The 24,347-nt window shown below is 50.2% G+C and overlaps 1 protein-coding gene and 1 long non-coding RNA gene across 2 annotated transcripts in view; both read right to left on the minus strand.

Annotated features, from left to right (window-relative positions):
- The window catches only part of LOC144580982 (uncharacterized), a 14,326-nt gene extending 10,999 nt beyond the window's left edge, over positions 1-3,327 (minus strand). Inside the window, exon 1 of the long non-coding RNA XR_013531404.1 lies at positions 3,209-3,327. This is a non-coding gene — a long non-coding RNA (uncharacterized LOC144580982). The remainder of the gene's footprint in view (positions 1-3,208) is intronic.
- A 231-nt stretch (positions 3,328-3,558) lies between these two features.
- DHRSX (dehydrogenase/reductase X-linked) overlaps positions 3,559-24,347 on the minus strand; it is a 195,705-nt gene continuing 174,916 nt past the window's right edge. The window contains exon 7 of the mRNA XM_078362397.1: positions 3,559-4,061. Coding sequence (XP_078218523.1) covers positions 3,855-4,061 — 207 coding nt within the window. The 3' untranslated portion in view covers positions 3,559-3,854. The remainder of the gene's footprint in view (positions 4,062-24,347) is intronic.

The following is a 24,347-nucleotide window of genomic DNA, read 5'->3' on the forward strand; positions in this document are numbered from 1 at the left end:
GTACGTTTCCTGTGTTGCTGTAACAACTGACTACCAATTTGTTGGAGACTTAAGAGAGGTTTGTTCTCTCTCCGTTCTTGGGACGAGAAGTCTGAAGGCAAGATTCAGAAAGGCCAAGATCGCTCTGAGGAGGGTAAGGGAGGAGGCTCCAGTCTCTGCGTCCATCAGATGAACATCTCATCTGCACTCAAAGCTCCCTCGTCTCCCTCTGCTTGACTCTGATAAGACCCTTGTGATTGCATTGGTTTCACTGCGACGATCCACAATGAACCATCTCAAAATTCTTTTGTTTTTTTGAGACGGAGTTTCACTCCCATTACCCAGGCTGGAGTGCAATGGTGCAACCTCGGCTCACCGCAACCTCCGCCTCATGGGTTCAGGCAATTCTCCTGCCTCAGCCTCCTGAGTAGCTGGGATTATAGGCACACGCCACCATGCCCAGCTAAGTTTTTGTGTTTTTAGTAGAGACGGGGTTTCACCATGTTGACCAGGGTGGTCTCGATTTCTTGACCTCGTGATCCGCCCGCCTCGGCCTCCCAAAGTGCTGGGATTACAGGCGTGAGCCACCGTGCCTGGCCTCTTTCTTTTTCTTTTTGAGACGGAGTTTCGCTCTTGTTGCCCAGGCTGGAGTGCAATGGCGTGATCTGTGCTCACTGCAACCTCCACCTCCTGGGTTCAGGCAATTCTCCTGCCTCAGCCTCCTGAGTAGCTGGGATTATAGCCAGGTATCACCATACCCAGATAATTTTTGTATTTTTAGTAGAGACGGGGTTTCACCTTGTCGACCAGGCTGGTCTTGAACTCCTGACCTCAGGTAAGCCTTCTGCCTCAGCCTCCCAAAGTGCTGGGATGACAGGCACATTTTAACTCTTTGTAAGTGTAAGGTTCAGTGGCACGGCTGTGCAACTGTCTCCACCACGCGTCTCTAGAAGTTCTCAGCTTCCCAAACAGATTCTATCTACAGAATCCCACAGTGACCACTGTCCAAATCCTGTCCTCGTACCCTGTCTACAGAATCCCACGGTGACCAGTGTCCAAATCCTGTCCTCGTGCCCTGTCTATAGAATCCCACAGTGACCAGTGTCCAAATTCTGTCCTCGTCCCCTGTCTGTAGAATCCCACGGTGACCAGTGTCCAAATCCTGTCCTCGTCCCCTGTCTACAGAATCCCATGGTAACCACTGTCCAAATCCTGTCCTCTTCCCCTGTCTACAGAATCCCACGGTAACCACTGTCCAAATCCTGTCCTCGTCCCCTGTCTACAGAATCCCACGGTGACCACTGTCCAAATCCTGTCCTCGTACCCTGTCTACAGAATCCCACGGTGACCACTGTCCAAATCCTGTCCTCGTCCCCTGTCTACAGAATCCCACGGTGACCACTGTCCAAATCCTGTCCTCGTCCCCTGTCTGTAGAATCCCACGGTGACCACTGTCCAAATCCTGTCCTCGTCCCCTGTCTACAAAATGCCACGGTGACCACTGTCCAAATCCTGTCCTCGTCCCCTGTCTGTAGAATCTCACAGTGACCACTGTCCAAATCCTGTCCTCGTCCCCTGTCTGTAGAATCCCACAGTGACCACTGTCCAAATCCTGTCCTCGTCCCCTGTCTACAAAATGCCACGGTGACCACTGTCCAAATCCTGTCCTCGTCCCCTGTCTGTAGAATCCCACGGTGACCACTGTCCAAATCCTGTCCTCGTACCCTGTCTGTAGAATCCCACAGTGACCACTGTCCAAATCCTGTCCTCGTCCCCTGTCTGTAGAATCCCACAGTGACCACTGTCCAAATCCTGTCCTCGTACCCTGTCTACAAAATGCCACGGTGACCACTGTCCAAATCCTGTCCTCGTCCCCTGTCTGTAGAATCCCACAGTGACCACTGTCCAAATCCTGTCCTCATCCTCTGTCTGTAGAATCCCACGGTGACCACTGTCCAAATCCTGTCCTCGTACCCTGTCTACAAAATCCCACGGTGACCACTGTCCAAATCCTGTCCTCGTCCCCTGTCTGTAGAATCCCACAGTGACCACTGTCCAAATCCTGTCCTCATCCCCTGTCTGTAGAATCCCACGGTGACCACTGTCCAAATCCTGTCCTCGTCCCCTGTGTATAGAACCCCACGGTGACCACTGTCCAAATCCTGTCCTCGTACCCTGTCGACAAAATGCCATGGTGACCACTGTCCAAATCCTATCCTTGTCCCCTGTCTGTAGAATCCCACAGTGACCACTGTCCAAATCCTGTCCTCGTACCCTGTCTGTAGAATCCCATGGTGACCACTGTCCAAATCCTGTCCTCGTACCCTGTCTACAAAATGCCACGGTGACCACTGTCCAAATCCTGTCCTCGTCCCCTGTCTGTAGAATCCCACGGTGACCACTGTCCAAATCCTGTCCTCGTCCCCTGTCTGTAGAATCCCATGGTGACCACTGTCCAAATCCTGTCCTCGTACCCTGTCTACAAAATGCCACGGTGACCACTGTCCAAATCCTGTCCTCGTCCCCTGTCTGTAGAATCCCACAGTGACCACTGTCCAAATCCTGTCCTCGTACCCTGTCTGTAGAATCCCACGGTGACCACTGTCCAAATCCTGTCCTCGTACCCTGTCTACAAAATGCCACGGTGACCACTGTCCAAATCCTGTCCTCGTCCCCTGTCTGTAGAATCCCATGGTGACCACTGTCCAAATCCTGTCCTTGTGCCCTGTCTATAGAATCCCACGGTGACCACTGTCCAAATCCTGTCCTTGTGCCCTGTCTATAGAACCCCATGGTGACCACTGTCCGAGTCCTGCCCTTGTCCCCTGTCTGTAGAATTCCATGCAACCATCTGGACCTATCCTTGTCTCATGTTCTAGTGAATCTCACATCGTGCCCCGTCCATGCCCTATTTTTGCTGCTGTAAACAGAATTCCCTGGTGACAGTGCCCAGGCCGTGCCGTCGTTCCTGCTCTTCCGAATCTCCCCCCATAGCTGTGCACTGCTTTACACTATCAGGTGTGACAGTGGCACACTTCACCTGTGACTGAGCCACCCTTGAATGCTGCTGACCAGATGGTGCTGCTGGCCGCGTGCAGCAGATCCTACAGGGGGTCGTAAGCGAGACTCACACCTCTCCCCAGGTCTGACACCTGTGAATCACAGCTGGGTCTCCGGAAAAAAAAATCAGTGAGTACGCGAACAAAATGAAACAGAAGACCTCGTATACCAGTAGGTCTCAGAGAGGATCCTGTGGCCTCTTCAGAGAGGTCCCCTCTCCTGGAACTTTTGTTGTCTCTTTCCTCCCTGGAGGTTGGGCTGGCCCAGAATTCCACCCTCTTAATGATATGGTGGGTGTTTCTGGGACCACCCCCATTTTGAAGCTGTTGAGGAAGCACCAGGAGTCACCTCATTGTACAGCCAGGGCGTCGTAATCCTTTGTGAAATTGCAGGCGTTTTAGAGGCTCCTGCTTGCTTCAGAACAAGGAGCAAAGAGCACATATTGTCTTTGCTATGTCCCCCCTCCAGTTTTCTGGGAGTTAAGGTGTAGTTAACACAGCAAGATAAACGGCACATGTACGTTGGAAGATTTAATGATTTATGGCACCTGTGACCATTGGGCACTTTGGAATCGCAAGGTTTATGGCTGAATGGCAGAGGACCACCTGTGGTGGTTACTTCCCCGCTGCCGGCCCCACCCAGCCCCACAATGTTTCCTTGGCTTCTTGACATCCTGCAGAAGTTCAGGGACCTGTCTCAAAACTAGAGGACAGAGCCCCACCCCCGTGGGCAGATGGGTGTGAGAAAGACAAACACCACGGTCTTCACAGACCCAGCAGCCAGTGGGAGGTGCAGCGCACTTCTGAGGGCCACAGCTATCCTGACACAGGGTATCTCAAGGTCACATCAAGGATGCCCGTCATCTCACAGCTCTTAGACCAGAGCTGCTGCTGCAGTTTCTGGTCATAGGTGATGGGGAGGGACCTGATCGCTGTTTCATTGTATAGGTAACGGCCTCCAACGCCTTCCAGCTCTGGGGCGACTGCTGCGTAGACGGAGGTGTGTGCTCCTTCATCGGGGGTCTGCGGGAAGAAGAGAAGAGTAACATGAGTCAAATTTCAAATGCCCATCGACGATAGACTGGATGGGGAAAACGTGGCACATATACACCATGGAATACTATGCAGCCATAAAAAATGATGAGTTCATGTCCTTTTTAGGGACATGGATGAACCTAGAAACCATCATTCTCAGCAAACTGACACAAGAACAGAAAAGCAAACACCGGATGTTCTCACTCATAGGTGGGTGCTGAACAATGAGAACACAGGGACACAGGGAGGGGAGCACCACACACTGGGGTCTCTTGGGGGGGCTATGGGAGGGATGGCACGGGGTGGAGAGGTTGGGGACAGATAACATGGGGAAAAATGCCAGATATAGGTGATGGGGGGATGGAGGCAGCAAACCACCTTGCTATGTATGTACCTATGCAGCAATCCTGCATGATCTGCACATGTACCCCACAACCTAAAATAAAAATTAAAAAAAGAAACAACAATTCTGAGCAGGAAAGAGGATTCTCAGGACTCCCAAGGATGCTTCAGGGAGAGGTGGAATATACTGACGAGCTGCACTGAGAATTGTGCAGAGAAAGTGAGGTTGGGTAATATGCTTCTGAGCCCAGCTTCTCTGCTGCTGGGTTTCTCTGGAACAGGCAATGAGAGTCACACTCCCAAGTGGTTTGCATTTCAGTGACGGGTTAATCGGTCTCACCAGGCAGACGCATGTTCAAATCCATGATGTACACCTTTAACTCACTTGCTCTTTATCGGAACAAAGTGCCTATTAATTGATCAGAAGCAGATGAGTGAGCATGTTGCCTCTGTACCTAATAAACACTAGCAATTAGATGAAACTTCCTAACATCAAAAAAGATTCTTGGTTTCCATTGAGCAAGGTATGCCACACGGAGAACTGAGGCATGTGAGGTCTGTGATCATACGCTTCGTGGAAAACACACGGTTCAAAAAGGAACTTGAGACGCAGAACGACATGTTGCAAAGACTGCGGATTTTACCCTCGTGGCAGGCGATAATCTCGGAACACACCACACCCCGGTTTTCTGCAGTGGGAGCTGGCCTTTGATCGTGGTTAGCGGGATGGAAGAAATGGGGGACTCTCGGAGGAGTTAGAAGTGGTGGAATATGAGAGCCTTCACGGTTAGGATACAGTAGCCCAGAAACCAGCACAGCCCCCTCTTAACGTCTTAGTGTCATGATGAAGACGTTGCAGGAGCCTATCTCTTGTAATCAGCTTCTGGGAATCTGGTCAATGTATCCACCATGGGAGAACAGAGACCGAAGTCAGCATCTGTGAACCAGGAGGCATGTCCCTGCCAGACACGGAATCTGCCATGTCTTGATCTTGAACTCCCAGCCTGCAGAACTGTGAACCATCAATGTGTGCTGTGTGCAGGCTGCCCAGGCCATGGTGTTTTGTGATGGCAACGCAAGCAGACTAAGACATCTGAAGTCCAGAGTTTATCCTGGGGTCTCATTGCATAGGTATGACTGATCAAGTTATCGCCCCCATAATCAGATTCAACCTCCAGCCCCTCTTTCCTCCCTGGAGGTGAGGCTGCCCCCAAATTCCACTCCCCCAATGACATGGTTGGTGTTTCTGGTGGCCAGCCCACCTCGAGGACATCTAGGAAGCAGCAGGAGTCACCTCATTGTATAATCAGGGCATTGCTAGCCTTCGTGAAATTGCAAGAGGTTTAGGAGCTCCTCCTCCTTACAGAATCAGGAATAAAGAGCAGACATTACCTTGGTTATGTTCTCTGGAGTTTTCTGGGAGTGGTGGTCATTTTGCCCACATTGATTTCACCCCTCAGCAGTGTCCCTGGCACTGTGACCGCTCATGCCTGTAATCCCGGTGCTCTGGGAGACCAAGGAAGGAGGACTGCTTGAGTCCAGGGGTTCACGACGAGTCTGAGCAACATGGCGAAAGCAGGCACTGATGAGAGCTCAGGAACATGCCCTCCCCCAGATTGCGTGCAGTGGCCTGTGAGACCCACTGACTTCAGAAATTCTGATGCTCTCAGTTCACTGCCTCCTGGTGCTGACTTAAGCGGCCAGTATGGCACAGAGAGCCGTAACAGAGAATGCAGTGTGCCCACCAAGCTATCCTCTGTGTTTGAAGTGATGGGAACAGGAAGACTGGACCCCAGCAGACGGACAGAGCTATGGAACTCCTGTGATCATTTCTCACTGACTCTTGCCTCTGTTCTTCTGCTGTGTAAAAGGAAATGGACTGACCTACATAATTTTCCATCTGGAAATCACCTTGGGGTGCCTGGATGTTTTCTTCAAAAGCCAAAGTATCCCAGTGTATTTGGAGTCTGACGGCTGGCTGTGTCCCCACCCAAATCTCATCTTGACTTGGAGCTCCCAAAATTCCAATGTGTCTTTTTTCTTTCTTTAGAGACGGGGTGTCACTCTGTTGCCCAGCCTGGCGTGCAGTGGCTATTCACAGGCACGATCCCACTACTGATATAGCTGGCTGTGTCCCCACCCAAATCTCATCTTGACTTGGAGCTCCCAAAATGCCAATGTGTCTTTTTTCTTTCTTTAGAGACGAGGTGTCACTCTGTTGCCCAGCCTGGCATGCAGTGGCTATTCACAGGCACGATCCCACTACTGATCAGCATGGGAGTTTTGTCCTGCCCCGTTTCTGACCTGGGCTGGTTCATCCCTCCTTAGGCAACTTGTTGGCCCCCCCGCTCCCACGAGGTCACCATATTGATGCCAAACTTAGTGTGGACACCCAATAGGCACAGCGCAGTACAGCACAGGACTCCTGGGCTCAAGCGATCCTCCCACCTCAGGCTCCTGAGTAGCTGGGACTACAGGCATGCATCACCGCACCCGGAGATCTGATGGTTTTATAAAGGGGAGCTCCCCTTCACACACTGTCTCTTGCCGGCCACCCTGTAAGACATGCCTTTGCTCCTCCTTCGCCTTCTGCCATGATTACGAGGCGTCCCCAGCCCTATAGAACTGTGAGTCCATTAAATCTCTTTCATTTGAAAACTTACGCAGTCATGGACACGTCTTTATTAGAGCATGAAAAGAGATAAACACAGAGATTGTATCTGAAAACATCTCAAGTTGCACGTGGTGGCTCACACCTGTAATCCCAGCACCTTGGGAGGCCGAGGAGGGTGGATCACAAGGTCAAGGGATCGAGACCATCCTGTCCAACATGGAGAATGCCCGTCTCTACTATAAATACAAAAATTAGCTGGCAGTGGTGGCAGAATCTGGTCTATGAATCAGGAAGCAGGTCCCTGAGAGACATGGAATCTTCCATGCCTTGATCTTGAACTCCCGGCCTGCAGAACTGTGAGCAATCAATGTCTGTTGTTTGCAGGCTGTAGTCCCAGCTACTCAGGAGGCTGAGGCAGGAGAATCCCTTGAACCCGGGAGGCGGAGGTTGCAGTGAACCAAGATCGTGCCACTGCACTCTGGGCTGGGTGACAGAGCAAGACTCTGTCTCCAAAAAAAAAAAAAAAAAAAAATAGAAAAGAAGAAGAAAAGAAAACACCTCAGGGGCAGATACAGGAACCCATGGCTTGGGTTTTGTAGTGTCCTATCTTGCCCTGGGCATCTAAAGACCAAAAGTAAAGGTGAAAAGGTTAAAAAGAGGAAGGGAAGAAGGAAAGAACAGAGGAGGCGGCAAGAAAGAGGGAAGGCGGGGGTCGAATGAAGCCAACCAAGCTGTTTGAAGGTCTTTCTCCGGAGCAGCCTTCAATGCAGGAAGAGGTTTTATGCATCTGCTTTGTGCTTCTCTCTTTTGCAGCTAAGTTCTGCCAAATTTCCAGGCAAGATCTGTCCCCAAAGCCAGGATTCTTCTTCCTTCCTCATCAGCTTGTAGCTGGAAAATACAGGGGTCTTCTGGGGGCCGGGCCACTTCCACACAGGCAGGGTCAGCAGGTACCGTGGCTCTGAGTCCAGCACGGCGACCTTCCCACACTGCTGTTGTGGACACAGTGATCAGAGAGGCCGGATGGGGCCCCCCTGCGTGCCCAGGAGAGACCGCAGCTCCGGGTGCACAGAACTCAGCATTCACGCTTCAACGGGTGCCTGAGACACTCACCCACCTCATTTTACATTTAGTGCTGTGCCTTCTTTGCAAACAAATCCTTCAATCAGCTCCTGGAGCAAGCTTCTGTTGTAGTCTGCCATCGTTCATAATGAGGATCCAGGGGCTCAGGCCCCAAATACGTCACCTGTGCTTTCACCATGTGGTACGACGCCTCCATCCAGAGAGACCCTTGTGTCCTCCAGATGCAGCTGTAACCGCTCCTGGGTTCCCCGACACTGTGGAACACTCTCAGCACTCTGAAGGGAAGCTTCCTCTTGTGAATCCCCCGTGGGCTACGTCTGGGGGGTCTCTGGTTTCCACCATATTTTGAAAACTCCTCTTATCTAAGAGTTCTTCGACTATGCATATTCAGTTGTGGCATGAGTAGCACTATTTACGGGGACAAGATACCACCTGCAGGATGTTGAAAATCAGTGTGGAATTTACAGAAGACAGCGCATTGTGCTGAAGATGTTGCTATTTCTGGGGGCACAGAGGGGATGACTTGATGAAGTTCTATTTGAGGATTTTTTTTTTCTGTAAGAAATTCACACACACACACATTCACGTGCACATCCTCACATGCTGACATGCACAGAAATACATATTCACTCCCATGCTCACATGCACAGAAATACATATTCACACATATGGACGCATAGTCGTGTATGCACTCACCTGCACATGCAGACTCACACACTCATTCACACATACACATTCATTTATGTGCATATGTGCTCACATGCACACTCATCACATGCTCATTCACATGCACACATCCACATGCACAGATCCTCCCATACACTCATTCACATGCAAACATTCACATGCACACATCCACATGCACAGATGCTCACGCACTCATTTACATGCAAACAGACAGATGCACACATTCATATGCACACACTCATTCACATACATACATGCTCCCATGTACACATTCATTTACATGCCCACAGCTGTATCTCAGACTTCCAGCCTCCAGGACTACGGGAGAATCAATGTCTGTTTTTAAGTTGCCCGGTGTATAGTATTCTGAGAGAGCAGCCTGAAATGGACTAAGACGTCTCACAAGAAGAGGAGGTGACACAGACACACACAGGAGGACGACCCTGTGAGGATGCAGGAAGAAGCTGGCAGCTACAAGCTAAGGAGAGAGTCCTCAGGAGGAGCCGGCACAGCCCACACTTGGATCTCAGACCTCCAGCCTCCAGGACTGTGGGAGAATCAACGTCTGCTGTTTCTAAGCCACCCAGTCTATGGTGTTCTGTGACAGCAGCGTGAAATGGACTAAGAGAAATCAACAGAAGAGGAGGTGAGGACACAGACACAGAGGGACGACCCAGTGAGGACACGGGGAGAAGACGGTGTCTCCAAGCCCAGGAGCGAGGCCTCAGGAGGGACCAGTGCTGCCCACACCTGGATCTCAGACCTCCAGCCTCCAGGACGTTGGGAGAATCAATGCCTGTTGTTTATAAGCCACCCAGTCTATGGGACTTCATGACGGTGGCCTGGCAGACTGAGACAAAGCCCAGGTGACTTCTAGTCTGCTGACTGTGATAGGCACAGGCTGCTGTGTGCTTATGTCAAGAAAACGTCTTTACCGGGAAACAGGCGATTATACCCACATGTATCCGCTACCTCAAGAGTCAGGGAGGGGAAATATTTCAGGTGCAGGAGCGATGACTGGGGTTCCCCTCCGCAGTCATGTCAGTTTCCTGTTCCTTGCACAGCTCACTCTGCCTGCCACACGAGTCTATTGCAAGCAGAGCCCTCCCCGTTCAGGGGACTGTTCATGAACGCCAGGTTCCTGCCAGAGACGCCACGTTCTGCAAAGCAGACCTTGGAGGGCACAGACCTTTGTGACATTTTTACCCCAAGAAAACACTCAGACTGGCCGGGTGTGGCGGCTCAAGCCTGTAATCCCAGCACTTTGGGAGGTCAAGGCGTGCGGATCACGAGGTCAAGAGATCGAGACCATCCTGGCCCACATGGTGAAACCCCTCTCTACCAAAAATACAAAAATTAGCTGGGTGTGGTGGCAGGCACCTGTCGTCCCAGCTACTCAGGAGGCTGGGGCAGGAGAGATGCTGGAACCCGGGAGGCGGAGCTTATAGCTTGTGGTGAACCCCAAGAACGAAGAAGTCAGACAGTTCCAGCTGAGTGGGGCTGGGGGTAGCTCTTCTGAGAGACTCCGCCCCAGCATCTGTCTGCCGAATATTTATTTATTTATTTTTTATTGTACTTTAGGTTCTGGGGTACATGTGCAGATCATGCAGGATTGTTGCATAGGTACACATATGGCAAGGTGGTTTGCTGCCTGCATTCCCCCATCACCCACATCTGGTATTTCTCCCCATGTTATCCCTCCCCACCCTCCCCATCCCCGGCTGTCCCTCCTCTAGCCCCCCAACTGTCCACAGTGTCTGATGCTCCCTCCTTGTGTTCACGTGTTCTAATTGTTCAACACCTGCCTATGACTGATAACATGCGGTGTTTGGTTTTCTGTTCTTGTGTCAGACGGGTAAAAACTGGAAGCATTCCCTTTGAAATCTGGCACAAGACAGGGATGCCCTCTCTTACCACTCCTATTCGATAGGAAGTTCTAGCCATAGCAATCAGGAAAGAAAAAGAAATAAAGGGTATTCAACCAGGAGAAGCAGCAGCCATATTGTCACTATTTGCAGATGACGTGATTGTCTATTTAGAAGACCCCATCGTCTCGGCCCAAAGTGTCCTGAAACTGATAAGCAGCTTCAGCAAAGTCTCAGGATAGAAAATCAACGTGCAGAAATTTGCGATACGCCAAGTATTTATTGAAAGGGCTTCTGTTAACTATGAATGTCCACTAGATGGTCACTTGAGGTGGGCTGCTGAGGCACCTGTGACCTCGTCCACACTCAAATTGCATTCTTAGGAGGCTGCTTTTTGTGTTCCACATGCTCCACTCCCCGTCCTGTTTTCACAGTCTGGGAGTTTCGCACCCATGCACAAATAACACACACACAGTGCCTCAGTATTCTCCCATGCCCTGGCCTCAAATGCCACATACGTAAGCTTCGAGACGTTGCCTAGCGCAGCCCACACCTGGGAGGCAGAAGTTGCAATGAGCCGAGATCGCGCCATTGCAGTCCAGACTGGGCGACAAAGTGAGACTCTGTATTTAAAAAAAAAAAAAAAAAGATGGCCTGGCGCGGTGGCTCACGCCTGTAATCCCAGCACTTTGGGAGGCCGAGGCGGGTGGATCACGAGGTCAAGAGATCGAGACCATCCTGGTCAACATGGTGAAACCATGTCTCTACTAAAAATACAAAAAAAAAAAAAAATTTAGCTGGGCACGGTGGAGCGTGCCTGTAATCCCAACTATTCGGGAGGCTGAGGCAGGAGAATTGTCTGAGCCCAGGAGGCGGAGGTTGCGGTGAGCCGAGATCATGCCACTGCAGTCCAGCCTGGGTAACAAGAGCGAAAATCCGTCTCAAAACAACAAAGAAACAAGAGAAAATGCCACTCAGACCATGGCTGCAATTTCTTGTGTTAGGGCAGCACAGAGAGCGTGACAGAAGGGGAGGCAGCAAAGCGTCTCCGTCATCCTCAGAGTCACTTTGGTTAGAGGGTGACTTGAGGTCTGGGACTTGTCAGAGCTGCCGCAGAATAAGAAGGACTGCAGTCAGCCTTGCTCCTGCTGGCAAGGCAGGCCTCGGTGTTCCCTGCAAAGGCAGCCCCTGTCCTTCCTGACATCATGAAAATGTCTGTCCGGAAAGTGCACCTGGAGCACACTGCACCTGCACCCTGGCCAGCCCTGCGCCCACACCTGTCCCTGCCAGGCCGTGCTGAGAACCAGGCAGGGAGGGGACGGACGTGTCTGCACAGAATCCTGCACCTGCTTGGAGCAACTCAGTGTCATGGGCTACAGGCTGGGTCAGAGCACATTGGTTTTGGGTGTTCAAAGGTCAGTGAAGGGGAAGGAGAAAGATAGAGGAAGAAAAAAATCGATAGAGGGAAGAAAGAGAAAGAAAAAGAGTAAGAAGGAAGAAATCAGGAGAAAGGAAAGAACGAAGGAAACAAGGAAAAAAGGAGGGAAGGAAGGACAGAGGGAGGGAGGGAGGGAGGCAGTAAGAAGGGAAGGAAACAGAGAGCAAGAAAAGAGAGAAGGAAGGAAGGAGAGAAAAATGAAAGAGAGAAGAAAGGAAGGAAGGAGAGACAAAGGAAAGAGAAGAGAGAGAGGGGAAGGAGAGAAGGAGGGGAGAAGAAAGGAAGGAGGAACAAGAAAGAGAGGGAAAGAAAAAAGGGAGAGAGGCAGGAGGAAGGGAGGAAGAAAGGGATGAAAAGAAGAGGCCGGGTGCACTGGCTCATGACTGCAGTCCCAGCACTTAGGGAGGCTAGGTGGGCAGATCACGAGGTCAGGAGATCGAGACCATCCTGTCCAACACGGTGAAAGCCGTCTCTGCCGAAATACAGAAAATCAGCCGGGCGTGGTGCGCGCCTGTGGTCCCGGGTCCTCCGGAGTCTGAACCAGGAGCATCGCTGGGACCTGGGACTTTGAGGTTGCAGCGAGTCGAGATCCCAGTTCTGTGATTTCCCTGGCGTTTCCGCCGTGTAGCAAGAACTGATGCAGGTGACATCACCTCTGAGCTGCAGAGGAGCTGCCTCCTCTCCCTCTCTCTCACTCCCGTCTTCCTCCTCCTACTCTTCCTCTTTCTCTCTATTCTCTTTCTCTTCTTCCTCCATCTTTTCTCCTTGTCCCACTTCTTCCTCCTCCTTCTACTTTTCCTCCTCCTCCTGTTTTCTCCCTTATCCTCCTTCTCTTTTTCTTTCTCCTCCTTCTCTTCCTCATCCTTTTCTCCCTCTTTCTCTTCCTCCTGCACTTCCTCCTCCATCTTCTGTTTTTTTCTCTCTCCCTTCCTCTTCCTCCTTTTCCTTTCTCTTCTTTCTCATCGTATTTTTTCTTCTTCCTCCTTCATCTCCTCCTTCTCTTCCTCCTCCTTTCTCTCTTCCCCTTATTCTGTATTCCTCTCTCTATCCCTCTCTCCCTTCCTCTTCCTCCTTTTTTTCTCTGGTTCTTCCTTTTCATTATTCTTCTTTTTCCTCCTCCTTCATCTACTTGTTGTCCTCCTTCACTTCTTCCTTCTCTGTCACCTTTTTCTCTTTCTATCCTTCTCTCCCTCTCTCACTCCCTTCTTCCTCTTCATTCTCTTCTTCTTTCTCCCTATTCTTCTCTTTCTCTTCTTCCTCCATCTTTTCTCCTTGTCCCACTTCTTCCTCCTTCTCCTTTTCCTCCTCCTGTTTTCTCCCTTATCCTCCTTCTCTTTTTCTTTCTCCTCCTTCAGTCTTTCTCATCCTTTCCTCCCTCTTTCTCTTCTTCCTCCTCCTCTTCCTTTGTCTCTTCCTCTCTTCCCTCCCTCCTCCTCCTCTCTCTCTCTGCCCCTCTACTGTCAATTTCCGGTATAATCCCAAGTTTCCTAAAAAACTAGACAAGTGTCACACTATATTGCTCTGTTTCTCCAACTCTTACTCTGAATCTAAATTACTCTTGTTCAGTTGGGTGAGTCTGGGGAGTCCTGAGTGAACTTTTATTCACTTGTTTAAAAAACAGCAATGACAACATCAGCTAAAGCAACACAACTTCCTTCAGGATTTCTACGGAGAATTCATATGGAATTACTGAGAGCTAACGGCCCCTCCCCCTCCCCTCCCCTCCCCTCCTCCTCCCCTCCTCCTCTTTCTTTTGAGACTCAGTCTCATGCTGTTGCCCAGGCTGGAGTGCAGTGGCACAATCTCGGCTCACTGCAACCTCCACCTCCGAGGTTGAAGTGATTCTCCTGCCTCAGCCTCCAGAGTAGCTGGAAGTACAGGCACCCACCACCATACCCAGCTGATTTTTGTATTTTTAGTAGAGAGGGGGTTTCACCATGTTGGCCAGGATGGTCTTGATCTCTTGACCCTGTGATGTGTGTGCCTTGACCTCCCAAAGTGCTGGGATTACAGGTGTGAGCCACTGCACCCAGTCAAGAGAGCGAGCTTCTTTTCTCCCCATGCACAGAGCTGGGGCTCCGTCCCCTGCAGTCCTGTCAGGGGTCCTCACACTTAGCACACAACAGAATCGGCCAGAGATCTTGTGAAAACAGCTGTACCCCTGGCGTTCCCGACTTGACAGGTGTTAGGAGGCCTGAGAATCTGTATTTCCAATGAGCTCACAGAGGCTGCTGGTCTCAGAGTTCATGCTGGGAGCATCACTAATTCTGGCTTCCTATGTGGCTTTGGAGACCATACCCCATAGGCAAAATTCAATGTGTACCTCTTTCTGTATAGGCTGTTGGCTAAGAATGGTTTTTAGATTCTTAAAGTGCTGTTAAACAACTGAAAGAGAGGCCGGGTGTGGGAGCCCAAGTCTGTAATCCCAGCACTCTGGAAGGCTGAGGTGGGTGGATCAGCTGAGGTTAGGAGTTTGAGACCACCCTGGCCAAAATGGCGAACTCTGTCTCTACTGAAAATACAAAAAAAAAAAAAAAAAATTAGCTGGATGTGGTGACAGGTACTTGTAATCCCACCTACCTGGGAGGCTGAGGCAGGAGAATCGCTTCAGCACACAGCTAGATCCATGCACATGTATTCAGCACCTCCCTCCCTGTCTTCACCCACGCACACAGCCCTGAGCCATGCAAAAACCTGCATCTCAGCCAAGCACGCATCCCTGGTCCATGCACACAGCTGGCTCCACGCACATGCATTCGGCAACTCCCTCCCTGCCTTCCTTCATGCACACAGCTAGACCCATGCATACGGCGAGACAATGGCTTGAACCCGGGAGGCGGAGGATGCAGCGAGCCAAGGTTGGGCCAGTACACTCCAGCCTCGGCAACAAGAGTGAAACTCTGTCTCCAAAAAAAAACAAAAACAGAAACAAAAAAAAGATTCCTCAAGGATCTAGGATCTGGAACTAGAAATACCATTTGACCCAGCAATCCCATAACTGGGTATATACACAAAGGGTTATAAATCATCCTATTATAAAGACACATGCACATGTATGCTTACTGTAGCATTGTTTACAATAGCAAAGACTTGGAACCAAGCCAAATGCCCACTGATCATAGGCTGGACAAAGAAAATGTGGCACACAGACACCATGGAATACTATGCAGCCATAAAAAGGGCTGAGTTCATGTCCTTTGCAGGGACATGGATGAAGCTGGAAACCATCATTCTCAGCAAACGGACACAAGAACACAAAGAAAACTCCGCATGTTCTCACTCATGAGTGGGCGTTGAACAATTAGAACACATGGACATAGGGAGGGGAGCATCACACACCGGGGCCTGTTGGGGGGTGGGGGGCTAGATGAGGGATAGCAGGGGGTGAGGGGATTGGGGAGGGAGAGCATTAGGAGAAATACCTAATGTAGATGAAGGGGGGATGGAGGCAGCAAACCACCATGGCACGTGTAGACCTATGTAACAATCCTGCACGCTCTGCACATCTGCCCCAGAACTTAAAAGTATAATAAATAAATTTTTTTAGAAAAAGAAAGAAATATGCCAAAGAGACTAGAGGCCACCCACAAAGACTAAACACTCCCTATCCGGTCAAGCTCTTGTCTAGACCAAGGAGCTGCCGGTTCCCGGCAGAATTTAATGACCCGCCCCTCCGCAGCTGTGAGTGACAGACGCTGTCTCCCACACGTTCTCAGAATGATGGAGTGCGCTTCCCTGGTGGGGGCTTCTGCAGGGAAATGAAAGTTGCCTTGTGAATAAACAACACGGTCGTGTAAATCATGCTCCCCGTGGCTTAAATAACACATCCTGTTCTAGCTACAGCTTTTAAAAAAAATGACAATCCTAAGAGACTGGCAAGAGGACAGAAGGTGAGCTCAGTTCCAAGAATGCAGTGAGTTCCCTTTTTTAAAAAAATTATTTATTATACTTTAAGTTCTGGGGTCCATGTGCAGATTGTGCAGGTTTGTTACACAGGTATACATGTGCCATGGTGGTTTTCTGCATCCATCCCCACATCAGCTACATTAGGTATTTCTCCTAATGTTAGCCCTCCCCAATCCCCCCACCCCTGCTCTCCCTCCCCTATCCCCCTACCCTCCAGCCCCCAGGCTCCAGTATGTGATGTGCCCCTCCCCGTGTCCATGTGTTCTCACTGTTCAACTCCCACTTATCAGTGAGAACATGTGGTGTTTGGATTTCTGTTCCTGTGTCCGTTTGCTGAGAATGATGGCTTCCAGCTTCATCCATGTTCCTGCAAAGAACACCAACTCATCCTTTTTTATGGCTGCATAGTATTCCCTGGTGTGTATGTGCCACATTTTCTTTATCCAATCTATCATTGATGGGCATTGGGGTTGGTTCCAGGCCTTTGCTATTGTGAATGGTGTCACAATAAACACAGGTGTGCATGTGTTGAAAGGAAAGGGAATCTTTGAAGTGCCAGATGCCCGCTGGAGGTCCGGGGAGATGGTGCAGAAATGTAGTAAAATCTGCATGAAGCCACTGTTCAGTCCTACAGACTGTTGAACTGCAAGCTACAGGAACCATTTCAACTTCTCTCAGTCCGGTGAATGTTTGTTAAATGCTCACCCACATACTGCCCGCTCTTGGGGCAAAGGAAGACACTCTTGGAAATAATCCGTGCTGCCTTGGACCTTCCCACAGGCATGGGCAGTGGGCGGATGGTCAGGCACAAGTGCAGGAAAGAAACAAGGTGAAACACATGGAAAACAGCACAGAGGATGGAGTTTCAAGCACATGAAATCCAGCCAGAAGCAACGTAGTCAGAGAGGAATGAATGGCTCCTAATTACATAATTACATACGGCTTCACAGCCGTGCAAATGCTTTCCATAGATTCTGTCAGCAAAGCTCACAACAATCTTACATGATATTATTACCCAGAATTAACAAATTAGAAAAACGAGAGGCATGGCGGGGAAGGAGCGGAGAGCGCAGTAGCTGCAAGAGGTCCCCACATCCTGGTTCTTCAGGGACCCTATTCTCACCATCACCCTTCTTTCTCTGCTTTCGTATCATGAGCACTGATCCATGCACACGGCTGTCTCCATGAGCATGCATTCAGCACCCGCCTCCCTGCCTCCACCCATGCACACAGCGCTGATCCATGCACACAGCTAGACCCATGCACATGCATTCAGCACCCCCCTCCCTGCCTCCACCCATGCACACAGCTCTGATCCATGCACACAGCTAGACCCATGCACATGCATTCAGCACCCCCCTCCCTGCCTCCACCCATGCACACAGCTCTGATCCATGCACACAGCTAGACCCATGCACATGCATTCAGCACCTCTCTTCCTGCCTCCACCCACGCACACAGCAGTATCCATGTACATGCATTCTGCACCTCCCTGCCTGCCTTCACCCATGCACACAGCTTGGATCCATGCACACAGCTGTATCCATGTACATGCATTCTGAACCTCCCTGCCTGCCTTCACCCATGCACACAGCTTGGATCCATGCACACAGCAGTATCCATGTACATGCATTCTGCACCTCCCTGCCTGCCTTCACCCATGCACACAGCTCGGATCCACGCACACAGCTGTATCCATGAACATGCATTCTGCACCTCCCTGCCTGCCTTCACCCATGCACACAGCTCGGATCCATGCACACAGCTGTATCCATGTACATGCATTCTGCACCTCCCTGCCTGCCTTCACCCATGCACACAGCTCTGATCCATGCACACAGCAGTATCCATGTACATGCATTCTGCACCTCCCTGCCTGCCTTCACCCATGCACACAGCTCTGATCCATGCACACAGCTGTATCCATGTACATGCATTCTGCACCTCCCTGCCTACCTCCACCCATGCACACAGCTCGGATCCATGCACACAGCTGTATCCATGTACGTGCATTCTGCACCTCCCTGCCAGCCTCCACCCATGCACACAGCTCTGATCCATGCACACAGGTAGACCCATGTACATGCATTCTGCACCTCCCTGCCTTACTCTACCCACACACACAGCTCTGATCCATGCACACAGCTGTATCCATGTACATGCATTCTGCACCTCCCTGCCTTACTCTACCCACGCACACAGCTCTGATCCATGCACACAGCTGTATCCATGTACATGCATTCTGCACCTCCCTGCTTGCCTTCACCCATGCACACAGCTCTGATCCATGCACACAGCTGTATCCATGTACATGCATTCTGCACCTCCCTGCCTTACTCTACCCACGCACACAGCTCTGATCCATGCACACAGCTGTATCCATGTACATGCATTCTGCACCTCCCTGCCTGCCTTCACCCGTGCAGACAGCTCTCATCCATGCACACAGGTAGACCCATGTACATGCATTCTGCACCTCCCTGCCTTACTCTACCCACGCACACAGCTCTGATCCATGCACACAGCTGTATCCATGTACATGCATTCTGCACCTCCCTGCCTTACTCTACCCACGCACACAGCTCTGATCCATGCACACAGCTGTATCCATGTACATGCATTCTGCACCTCCCTGCTTGCCTTCACCCATGCACACAGCTCTGATCCATGCACACAGCTGTATCCATGTACATGCATTCTGCACCTCCCTGCCTTACTCTACCCACGCACACAGCTCTGATCCATGCACACAGCTGTATCCATGTACATGCATTCTGCACCTCCCTGCCTGCCTTCACCCGTGCAGACAGCTCTCATCCATGCACACAGGTAGACCCATGTACATGCATTCTGCACCTCCCTGCCTTACTCTACCCACGCACACAGCTCTGATCCATGCACACAGCTGTATCCATGTACATGCATTCTGCACCTCCCTGCCTTACTCTACCCACGCACACAGCTCTGATCCATGCACACAGCTGTATCCATGTACATGCATTCTGCACCTCCCTGCCTGCCTTCACCCATGCAGACAGCTCTCATCCATGCACACAGGTAGACCCATGTACATGCATTCTGCACCTCCCTGCCTTACTCTACCCACGCACACAGCTCTGATCCATGCACACAGCTGTATCCATGTACATGCATTCTGCACCTCCCTGCCTTACTCTACCCACGCACACAGCTCTGATCCATGCACACAGCTGTATCCATGTACATGCATTCTGCACCTCCCTGCCTTACTCTACCCATGCACACAGCTCGGATCCATGCACACAGCTGTATCCATGTACATGCATTCTGCACCTCCCTGCCTGCCTTCACCCATGCACACAGCTCTGATCCATGCACACAGCAGTATCCATGTACATGCATTCTGCACCTCCCTGCCTGCCTTCACCCATGCACACAGCTCGGATCCATGCACACAGCTGTATCCATGTACATGCATTCTGCACCTCCCTGCCTACCTCCACCCATGCACACAGCTCGGATCCATGCACACAGCTGTATCCATGTACGTGCATTCTGCACCTCCCTGCCAGCCTCCACCCATGCACACAGCTCTGATCCATGCACACAGGTAGACCCATGTACATGCATTCTGCACCTCCCTACCTTACTCTACCCACACACACAGCTCTGATCCATGCACACAGCTGTATCCATGTACATGCATTCTGCACCTCCCTGCTTGCCTTCACCCATGCACACAGCTCTGATCCATGCACACAGCTGTATCCATGTACATGCATTCTGCACCTCCCTGCCTTACTCTACCCACGCACACAGCTCTGATCCATGCACACAGCTGTATCCATGTACATGCATTCTGCACCTCCCTGCTTGCCTTCACCCATGCACACAGCTCTGATCCATGCACACAGCTGTATCCATGTACATGCATTCTGCACCTCCCTGCCTTACTCTACCCATGCACACAGCTCTGATCCATGCACACAGCTGTATCCATGTACATGCATTCTGCACCTCCCTGCCTGCCTTCACCCGTGCAGACAGCTCTCATCCATGCACACAGGTAGACCCATGTACATGCATTCTGCACCTCCCTGCCTTACTCTACCCACGCACACAGCTCTGATCCATGCACACAGCTGTATCCATGTACATGCATTCTGCACCTCCCTGCCTTACTCTACCCACGCACACAGCTCTGATCCATGCACACAGCTGTATCCATGTACGTGCATTCTGCACCTCCCTGCCTGCCTCCATATTTGAAGCTGCAGTCTCCATCCCCATTCTCCTCTCTTCTGCAGATGCACATTCATGGTAGCACTGTGGGTGTATTCACGTAGAGACCCCTCAAAGTCAACCTTTCCCAAGTCCCCACTGGGGCATTTCCCCATTTCTCCATCTCTTGGACAGACACTACCATTCCTTCAAACGACCTGAATCAGAAACAAAAACTCTCTACGCCTTTCCATATCCAACCAGTCAAGCCCACTTTAGGCTTTGCAGAAACGGTCTCCTCTTCCAGTGCACCGCCTCCAGCCCCAAAGGACCAGTGAAACCATGCCCTTAGCCAAGACTCATGTCAAGGGTGTGCATGCATGTCCTGTGGCTGTCTAACAAGCCAGCACACGCTCGGTGGGTTAAAACAGCACACGTGTGTCCTCTTAAAGTTCTAGAGGTTAGAAATCAAAAGCTGGATGTCACACGGGTGAAACTGTGGTGTCAGCAGGGCCGGTTCCTTCTGGAGGCTTCCAGGAAAAACCCTTTTCCTTGCCTTGCCCAGCCTCCGAGGTCTGTTCCTGTTGGTGCCTGGCCTCTTACTGCATCTTGAAAGACAGGAGCCGTGTCACCTCAGCTTCTGACTTTTCTTTCTGTGGCTCTGATTTTCCTGTCTCCTACTTATGATGAGAGTACACGATGTCCCCATCCCAAGATCTCCAATTTAAGCAAATCTGCAAAGTCCCCAATTACCAAATGGGTACGATGTACACTGTTTGGGTGGTGGTTACATTAAAAACCCAGGCAACATCACTGCACAGCACAGCCACGTAACCAGCCACGTAGCCAGCCTGCACTGTGCCCTGAGATCCGCTTTTAAAGCCTCCCATTGTCAAGGAAGTCCCCTCTTCACAAACTGTGGGGATCAGGATGTGGACAACTTTGGGGCCATTATTCTGTCTCCCACATGGGGATTAGGATGTGGACATCTTTGGGACCATTATTCTGTCTCCCACATGGGGATTAGGACATGGACATCTTTGTGGCCATTATTCTGTCTCCCACATGGGGATTAGGATGTGGATATCTTTGGGGTCATTATTCTGTCTCCCACATGGGAATTAGGATGTGGACATCTTTGGGGCCATTATTCTGTCTCCCATATGGGGATTAGGATGTGGACATCTTTCGGGTCATTATTCTGTCTCCCACATGGGGATTAGGATGTGGACATCTTTGGGGTCATTATTCTGTCTCCCACATGGGGATTAGGATGTGGACATCTTTGGGGCCATTATTCTGTCTCCCATATGAGGATTCAGACGTGGACATCTCTGGGGCCATTATTCTGTCTGTCACATGGGAATTAGGACATGGACATATTTGGGGACATTATTCTGTCCAGAAAATGGAGATTAGGATGTGGACATCTGTAGAATACACGACTCAGTCTATCTCCTGGGTCTGCCTCTTGCACTAGACTACTTCCTCTGAATTCCAGTTTCTTAGAAGAGATCAGTGAATCATATTACCATTATCAGAAGTAGACCCATTACTTATCAATAAATAAATAAGCCAGCTGGTGAGATGACCTCTACTAAAAATATATAAATTAGTTGATTGTGGTGGTGTGCTCCTGTAGTCCCAACTACTCAGGAGGCTGAGGCAGGAGAATCGCTTGAATTCAGAAGGCAAAGGTTGCAGTGAGCCGAGATTGTGCCATTGCACTCCAGTCTGGGCAACAGAGCGAGACTCTGTCTCCAAAAAGAACAAAGGAACACAAAGACTTGTACATCACACAGAGTCTCCCCAGGGTCTACTAGGCAGGTCCTCCGAGTCTTTTTATTTTATTTTGTTTTGTTGAGATGGAGTTTCACTTTTGTTGCCCAGGCTGGAGTGCAATGGTACAATCTTGACTCACTGCAACCTCTGACTCACTAGTTCAAGTGATTCTCCTGCCTCAGCCTCCTGAGTAGCCGGGATTACAGGCACGCGTCACCATGCCCAGCTGATTTTTTGTATTTTTAGTAGAGACGGGGTTTCACCACATTGACCAGGCTGGTCTGGAACTACTGATCTCAAGTGATCCGCCCACCTCGGCCTCCCAAAGTGCTGGGATCACTGGCATGAGACACCGTGCCTGGCTGGTCTTCCAAGTGTTAATATACAATGCATGCATTCACACTAGGAAACAATACCGACACAGCAATACAGAATTATCTTTATAAACGCAGCATCAGAGCTACCACTGCTGCATAGACTTTTCTTTAAAATTCTTACATCATTTGTATTTCATTTCCATGCTAATGTGTATTCTTCTGCTTTATAATTTTAAAGTTTCCGTCATGTTTTCTCTTATATAAAGGCACTATGACTCAAGCAATGCCCTGTGGTTGTTTTTAATCCAAATTTGCAGACGATGATCAAAGGATTAAAGAATGACTCATGTGGCTAGAATTCCACTTTGGTTGTTGAATATTTAGAAAAAAAATAAAATCCAGGCCAGTGACGGTGGCTCGTGCCTATAATCCCAGCACTCTGGGAGGCCGAGGTGGGAGAATCGCCTAAAACCAGGATTTTGAGGCTTCAGCAAGTGACTGAGTCATAATCCCAGAGCCTAAGAGCATCCTGAGTGAAGAGTGAGATCCCATCTGTATAAAAACATATGCTGTAGCCAAGGATGCAGAGCAAGACCTAGCCTAGAAAAAATTTAAAAGAAAAAAGAAAGCAAATGCTGTCCTCAGATTTGTACCACTGCACTCCAGCCTGGGCGACAGAGTGAAACTCTGTTTCAATATAAAATAAAATAAAATAACAGAATAGAGTAGAAATCACCCAGGTTTTCCCAGATGATGCCTCATCTAAACACTAACCAGAGTTAACTCTGCTTCAGATCAGACCAGGTGCATTCAGAGAGGCAGGCCGGGTGAGGTGACTCACGCCTGTAATCCCAGCACTTCGGGAGGCACAGGGAGGTGTATCACCTGCAGTCAGGAGTTCAAGACCAGCCTGGTCAACATGGTGAAACCCCGTCTCTACTAACAATACCAAAATCAGCCAGGCGTGGTTGCACACGCCTGTTGTCCCAGCTACTCAGGAGGCTGAGGCAGGAGAATCGCTTGACCCTGGGAGGCAGAGGTTGTGGTGAGCCGAGATTGCACCACTGCACTCCAGCCTGGAAAACAATAGTGAAACTCTGTCTCAAGAAAACCCCCAAAAAACTAATATTTTGAAATTTCTTTGCTTGAGGAATTAGAGATTCAAAGAACAGCTGATTCCGTAAGAGACTTTGAGATGAAACCGAGAGCAAAGGCAGGCAGTCCAATGGGAAGAAAAGGGAATTTGTAGGCACGCTCATTAACCCCAAACCGTGATGGAGCAGTTATCTAAAGAGAAAAGCAGGCTCAACTGACTCACAAAGAGGCAGAAACTTCAACAAAGCAATACACGTTCGAGAAATGTTGAAAGCTGAGTGAGAATCGCTCTTCCGAAAATTCCCTGGCCCACGCGGTTTCCAAGGCGAACTGTGGCAGTGTTTCAAAAGCAGACACTTCAAAAAACGACACTTAGACGGTTCTGCAATGTAATGGGGAAAACAGAAGAACTTCTCAAGGTTCTTTCTTTTCTCTTGTAAACAAATGATGAAAACTTCAGTATCCCAGCTTGAGATAGACAGGAAAGAAAACAAATCCATAGCTCCCAGAGAAATATCACTGCAGAAGACCTCAATGGGGATGGGCACCGTGACTGTTGACTGTCATCCTAGCACTTTGGGAGACCGAGGTGGGCAGATCACTTGAGGTCAGGAGTTCAAGACCAGCCTGGCCAACGTGGTGAAACCCTGTCTTTACTAAAAATACATAAACTAGCCAGGCATGGTGGGACACGCCTGTAATCCCAGCTACTTGGGAGGCTGAGGCAGAATTGCTTGAACCTGGGAGTTGGACATTGTAGTGAGCCGAGACAGCACCACTGCATCCCAGCCTGAGTGACGAGAGCAAAACTCTGTCAGAGAAGGAAGAAAAGAAGGAAGGGAGGGACGGAGGGAAAAGAAAGGAAGGAAGGAAGGAAGGAAGGGAGGGAGGGAGGGAGGGAAAAGAAAGGAAGGAAGGAAGGAAGGGAGGGAGGGAGGGAGGGAGGGA

Source organism: Callithrix jacchus, chromosome X (assembly GCF_049354715.1).
Source record: "Callithrix jacchus isolate 240 chromosome X, calJac240_pri, whole genome shotgun sequence".
NCBI lineage: Eukaryota > Metazoa > Chordata > Mammalia > Primates > Cebidae > Callithrix > Callithrix jacchus.